A 7022-nucleotide genomic window follows, 5' to 3' on the forward strand; every position below is an offset into this window, starting at 1 on the left:
AACCGTTATTTTCTTGAATCATGTTATGTAATACAACACAAGCGTACATATGTCTTCTAATTTTGTTGAAGTCCTTAGATCTTGCCAGAGTCTTTAACATGGCAAATCTACCTTGTAGTACTCAAAATGCACGTTCAATATTTTTCCTTGCACTTTCTTGAAACCGTTTAAACTTTTTACGTTGTTCATCAATTGGATTGTGGGAAGCTTTGACCAGCATAGCCCAATCTGGGTATATACCATCACCTAGGTAATACCCTCTATCGTAGTGATGATCGTTTACATTAAACGGTGAAGGTGGAGCAGTGCTCTCTTTAATAGTGTTAAACAACGGTGAATAATTTAAAACGTTAATGTCATTGTTTGCACCAGCCATACCAAAGAATGCATGCCATATCCGCAAATCTTGAGAAGCCACTGCTTCAAGTATAATAGATGGGCCTTTTTGATCACCTCGAATATATTGTCCTTGCCAATACACGGGTGTTTCCGAAAAATAATCATTGTATAACCTCACAGCCGCATCTTCCCGATCTCTTGCTATATAAACCCGTGTTCGAGGGACTCGTGAACTACTCGCTTCTCCCTCCACCTCTTCTTCCGTTAAACTTTTAACAAAATTAACCACCTTTTCATCATCGGAATCATCAATGATAAAATCGAACATTTGGCATGCATTTTCAATTGTTTGTTATTTTTTAAATGATAAAGAAATAAAGATAGAAAGATTTTTTGTGTGTGTAAAATGATTAAATAGAGTATGTATATATATAGATAAATATAAAAATAATTTACCTTTTTTTTTACCAACGGCTAGATTTTTTTGACCAACTGGAAAACGCCACGTGGCCTCAACGGCCGTTGGACCTCACGTTGGATCGACGAAAACGCCTCAAAAATTTGGGCCAGCAACGCCGCGATACGGCTAGGCTCCGGCATTTTGGGGGTGACAAATCGGATTCAACGGGGTTGTTTAACCCCCGATACAAATGGTCTTAGTATTGCATCTCTATTAACATTTGTGGACATCGTCATCTATCGTTATCAATTATTCGATTAACTAATAACAGGTAATGTTATATTAATATTTAATTTATTTACTTTTTTAATTAACTACAGAGTATATAGCATTATACTTAGATAATATTTATGATTATTAGTTTATTTTTCTTTTTTACATGAAGAAACTAGGTATGATTGACTTAAATGAAATACCTTTGGAGGACTCGATAATTATTGAACAAGAGGGAGGTAATATTGAAGATGGTGAAAACGAAAGTCTAGATATAGAAGAGCCATTTGTAGGTCAATGTTTTTTAAGTGAAGAAGAGGCTTTTGCTTTTTATCAAAACTATGCTAGAAAGAATGGATTTTCTATTCGTAAAAGGAGGTTTGTAAACAAGGACGGAGAAAAATCAAGACGAGATTTCTTTTGTCATCGTGAAGGAAAGCCGAAACCTAAAATGATAGATTACACAAAACAACAAAGAAATCGAGTTTGTACAGTTTGTGAATGCAACGCCCACATGCGCATATCATTGAGGAGAATTAACGAAATTTTTCCGAAAGAGTGGCAAGTCACTAAATTCGTTTTGGAGCATAATCATGATTTGTTGTCTCCTCAAGAGGTTCAATTCCTACCTTCTTATCGTAGTATTACATCTGATGATGAGAACCATATACTCTTGTTAAAGGAAGGAGGGTTGTCTATTAGGCAAATTATGCGTGTGATGGAGCTTGAAAAGGGTGTAAGACACGAAGAACTTGATTTTCTAAAGAAAGATGTTAGTAATTATATAAGCAAACATCATAAGCAACACTCGAATAATGATGCAAGAGAGCTTCTAGAGTATTGTAAAAATGCAAAAATTGAAAATTCTAACTTTCAATATGCATTTACACTCGACAGTGATAATAGACTACAACATATTTTTTGTGCTCATGTTCATTGTTTTGATATGTATCAAGAATACGGAGACGTTGTAGTTTTTGATACTACATATAAAGTCAATTTGTATGACGTGCCTCTTGAAATTTTTGTGGGCGTTGATAATCATGGAAGAACCATCTTATTTGGTTGTGCACTTCTACGAGACGGGACAACAACTACATTTTTATTTTTTTTTGATTAGCCTGGGTTTCCTCCTCGCTATGCGAGTCGACTATATCTTAGGGCGACTACCCGCTTCGCGGGCAGCCCGGAGTCATCGCGGGTGAACCTCCGTGGCCAAGATAGGGTTTTTAATTGCTTGCATGGATTTGAACCCATGATCCCCTTGTTAAAGGGGTAGGCCCTTGTCCACTCCACCACCACCAACTTGGTTAGACAACAACTACATTTGAATGGTTATTCAAGGTACATTTCTTTACATTTTGACGACTCATGTCATACTTTTTATTACAGTACATTATCTTCGTGAGTTCTTTTTTGGTGGTATGACAACTACCGGGAGATCTGAAAGTATTAACGCGTTTATAAAAAAATTTATATCGTCCAATACATGTCTAAGTGACTTTATTAGAAAGGTAAGTATCCACCTTTACTTGAATATGCTCATTTTATATTAATTTTTTTTACTTGTGATTAGCTATTGTTATACATATTTTGTAGGTTGATCTTGTAGTTAAAGATGTTCAGCAGAAACAAATGCATGATACCATGTTGCAGAAATATAAGGGGTCGAATTTGAGATCACTTTCACCATTAGAAGAACAAGGTTATGGTTTTTTAACTCCATTTTATTTTAGAAAGTTTCAAGAGCAGTTTGGACTCGCAATGCAATATTCGGTTGAAGGAATTCAATATTCGAGTCATGAAGAGAAAACCATTTATTTTATTGTCAAACACCAGAAAGCGACACGATGTCATAATGTGATATGGAATGGTAAGGTGGCTAAGTGCACATGTAAAAACTTTGAATTTGTCGGCATACTTTGTCGTCACATTTTTAGTGTATTTATCCATGAGGGTTGCTTTGAAGTTCCTTCTAATTATTAGCTTCCACGATGGAGTCGCAAAGATAGACAAGGTGCTGAAATATGCTCTTTATCGCACAAAGTTATTCATGTCGATTCAAACGCTACTTGCAGTGATGAGGTAGTTGTAGTTGATGCGATTGATTTGGTTCAATGCCCTATTAAATCAAAAACCAAAGGACGACCCAAACAAAAAAGGATGAAAAGTGGAAAAGAATTGGCAAAATAAAGATGTTGTGGGCGTTGTAGTGGTTTTGGTCACAATATTAGCACATGCAAGGAAAAAGAAGGTGACGATTTGAGCAATGCATGTTCACAACATTCTAACATGAAAAAGAGAAGTGATTCAGATTGTGAAGATGTTAACCCAATATTATCTAAGAAATCTTAGGTGTGTCAGATTGTAGGGGGCTCACGGGGTCGAATTTGAACTTATTATTGTTTGCTATTTATTGTTTGAGATGATGGATTTAAGTTTTTAAAGTTGAATTTTGTTGACAAACTTTTTGCAATGATGTTAAATTTTTCTCATTGCTTTTTGTACGTAAGGTAACAACTACTAGAGGGTCCGCTAATGCATAGTCAGCCCAATAGACTAGGCTACAATGTTTTGTGCATTATGCCTTAAGTGTTGTACAAATGTGACATCAACTTTCATCATAATAAATAAATCCATGGGAAGATATGATAACAGAATATGTCATTATCACCTTCTAAAATTTTATTTTATTAAAAAAAATACTAATCTGGATACAACAAACAACTACTACTGAACATTAATTAATCTCGATCTCGATGTACATGAAAATAGGGAGTAACATTTTGTTGTTATGAGTTATCTGGTAATTTATAAAACTAATTAATTTTAACGAGAGGGTATAAATGGAAGAGCTAGAAAACAATGTCCACCTTATTTGATAATATAGTTAGTAGGGGAATCTTAAAGCCTTTATCTCCTGCCTTTAGGGAATTTGTTAGATTTTTCCTTAAAAAAATATACTCAGTATATACTAACTTATGCAAAGTTCTAGAATATGACAAATGGTACATTATATTATACCTATATAATAATGGACAAAGTTTTACTATTCCATTTGTCCTTAGATGTCTTTTCCTCTTCCTAATTTGCACTTTACCTTTTACTCCCCAAATCACAACCAATAAGAATTACATGTTACACACCAACTTACCAAATCACCCTTAACACTACAAAGCAAATTACCAAACTATCCCTTACACTACACTCTCTCCCCTATCGTTACCATCTTCATTTCACATTGTACAACTCCCTAATGCACAGGTTCAATAACAAACTCCTTTAACAAATAGCACTGCCAACCATCACCTCCATCCATCAACGAACAAATTCCGACAGCCCTTTCATCCGTGACATAAAAAACTTTTTCCAAACCTACATCTGAAAACAAAACATTAAAAGGGAAAGCAGATTACACATAGAAAATCTTGAATTAACAAATATAACTAAGTAACAAATATTACACAATTTAAAAAAAATAAAAAAAAATAAAAAAAAAAACTCAAATGACCACAATACCTTCACACCAACTATCCTCAGCTCTTGAATGACAAACTCTTCCCAGATTCATCCAAACTTCTCCTAAATGCATGCACCTACAAACTACCGTCATCAACATCATTATCCTCATCTTCATCCGGTTCCCTTTTTGACTCATCATCATCGTAATCCTCATACTCTTCCTCTTTTCCTTTTGCTTTCCATCTGATTTTAGGATTTTTCCCCTAAACCCTCTCGGCGTTTGTTGCGATTGTCTTAATTAAAGAAGAAAACATGTGTGATTATGTAACATCCCGTTTTTCCCGTACATATTGAAAGGTACATACTTAATCATTGTACGTTTGTAACTTGCTAGACTATGCGTAAATGTCTATATATATATATATATATATATATATATATATATATATATATATATATATATATATATATATATATATATATATATATATATATATATATATATATATATATATATATATATATATATATATACTTGATAATGTGTGCGAATACAAGTTTATACATGGGCCTTGTTAGCGTTAAGTCTTATGAGACTATTGTTGAAGGTTAGGCGAATATAGGAAGCGAGATTTAAGTGTACGAATTAAATAAAATCAAATTTTGTTTAAGGTTGTCGAAGTGTCCAGGTGATGGCCAATGCCGCGCCGCGACACATTGGGCCGCGCCGCGGCATATAAAGCAAATCCAGATCAGCAATTGGATTAAGAAGGGTCGATTTTCCCCTTATGTGTCGCGCCGCGACAAAGGGGTCCGCGCCGCGGCATTTCAAGCGAACCAGGTTCAGAAAGTGGGTTAAGAGAGGTTGTTTTTCCTTCGTAATGTCGCGCCGCGACATATAGCGCCGCGTCGCGACAACTCTGCAGTTCTGACTCCGATTTTAGCTCAAATTGAATGACTTCAAGGGGCAAATTGGTAATTTCGCGTATAAATCAGATGGGAGCATTAAATCCCAACCACTCATCCATTTCATTTATTTCTTTTCTCTTTTCTTTCCAATTTCTCTCCCAAAACTTAAAACCCAATTGAATTAAAAGCAAGATTTGAGAGTGAAGGATTGAGGGTTGATCTTTGGAGCAAGAATTAAAGTTGTTCCTTGTGTCTCTAGCTACGCGTTGATAGTCTCGGTAAGTTCTAACTCTAAGTTTTGAGTTTTAATTAGTTTATGCTAGGGTTTTGTTCATTTGGAACTTATGTGACCCATTTGGGGTCAAAATGGGCGAACTTGGGTTGTGTTGAGGAAAGAAAACCCAAATGGCCATAACCTAGGGTTTGGTCTTATGATTTGGGGTTATAAATGTTAAATGGCGTTTTTAGTCACTAACACGCTTGTTAAAGTTGAAAGAGATGTTATTTGGGTCATGTTTGACAAGTTTGGTAGTGAAAGTGTTAAATGGATCCAAAATGGGCTAGTTGACCTAGTTTGGGTGAAATGGGTATGAATTAACCTAAGTTTGTGTTAGTTGATGTTAGTAGACTTAATTTACTAGCTTTAGTGATTAAAGTCGGGTCTTGGCCATTTAAGGGCGGTTTTGGTATGGTTGAGTCATTTAATGCGAATTGGGTCATTAAATGCTCAAGTAAGTGTAATGTGGTTAATTCCACTAGTTGTGTAATCGAATGTGTACTTATGTAATTAGGTACTTTGCTTTGAAGCCTTCGGAAGCATTTAAATCACCACCGAAGTGTTAAGGTGAGTGGAATAATTATATGCGTAGGTATATAATATATTTATTTGTGGTAGCGTGAGATGTGAAGTGTCGAGGTGTTAAGACACCACGTTTCACGTGACGAGTGAAGCATCGAGGTGTTAAGATGCCACTCTAGGTGAAGCATCGAGGTGTTAAGATGCCACCTAGGAGTGAAGTGTCGAGGTGTTAAGACGCCACTCCATGTTAAAGGGTGAAGTGTCGAGGTGTTAAGACGCCACCCGAGGGTGAAGTATCGAGGTGTTAAGATGCCACCCGGGGGTTAGTGATACGAGGTGCTAAGTACACTAATGGATGTTATGAACACCAATGGGAAATTCGAGTACCATCCCTTGTACGATTGGTTAACCATGGTTATTGTGTTGTAGTGTAAGCATATTATATTGTACGGTTTGTATATATGCTATTGCATTGCTAGCTTGTGATATTGGAAGTTTATAGTTTATAATTGAGATGATAAGCTAATTGTGTTGCTAGCATGTATGCGGTATGTGTTTAAGTGTTTGCAAGTAAGTATATTATATATGTACGTGTATAATTATTGCATTCACTAAGCGTTAGCTTACCCCTCTCGTTGTTTATCTTTTTAGTCGCAGGTACGGATAAGGGCAAAGGGGTTATCGGGCATTAAGTGGCCCTTGATGATGTTTTGTTGAAGCTTGGAAGTTGGCCTAATGTTTTGGGTAGTTTAGTCCCAAACCATGCTCATGTGTCGTTTGGATTATAAACTATCATTTGTAGTAGGTCAAACTTGTATCACATTTATTATTGGCCTTCGT

The 7022-nt window shown here is 35.8% G+C and overlaps 1 protein-coding gene across 1 annotated transcript; it reads left to right on the forward strand.

The window, feature by feature from the left end:
• Positions 1–1178: 1178 nt before the first annotated feature.
• LOC139887583 (protein FAR1-RELATED SEQUENCE 11-like) lies at positions 1179–3205 on the forward strand. The gene is made up of 4 exons (XM_071870658.1): positions 1179–2076; positions 2405–2526; positions 2612–2890; positions 2999–3205. The coding sequence occupies exons 1-4, from the start codon at positions 1179–1181 to the stop codon at positions 3203–3205; spliced, it is 1506 nt and encodes a 501-aa protein (XP_071726759.1).
• Positions 3206–7022: the final 3817 nt, after the last annotated feature.

Source organism: Rutidosis leptorrhynchoides, chromosome 2 (assembly GCF_046630445.1).
Source record: "Rutidosis leptorrhynchoides isolate AG116_Rl617_1_P2 chromosome 2, CSIRO_AGI_Rlap_v1, whole genome shotgun sequence".
Lineage (NCBI taxonomy): Eukaryota > Viridiplantae > Streptophyta > Magnoliopsida > Asterales > Asteraceae > Rutidosis > Rutidosis leptorrhynchoides.

What these genes read in the sequence shown, in the direction of transcription:
- LOC139887583 (XM_071870658.1), top strand. Translation starts at nt 1,179, where the DNA reads ATGAAGAAACTAGGTATGATTGACTTAAATGAAATACCTTTGGAGGAC. An exon ending in TGGAAGAACCATCTTATTTG is followed by an intron (nt 2,077 to 2,404) that starts GTTGTGCACTTC and finishes TTTTTATTACAG; the next exon opens with TACATTATCTTCGTGAGTTC. An exon ending in TAAGTGACTTTATTAGAAAG is followed by an intron (nt 2,527 to 2,611) that starts GTAAGTATCCAC and finishes CATATTTTGTAG; the next exon opens with GTTGATCTTGTAGTTAAAGA.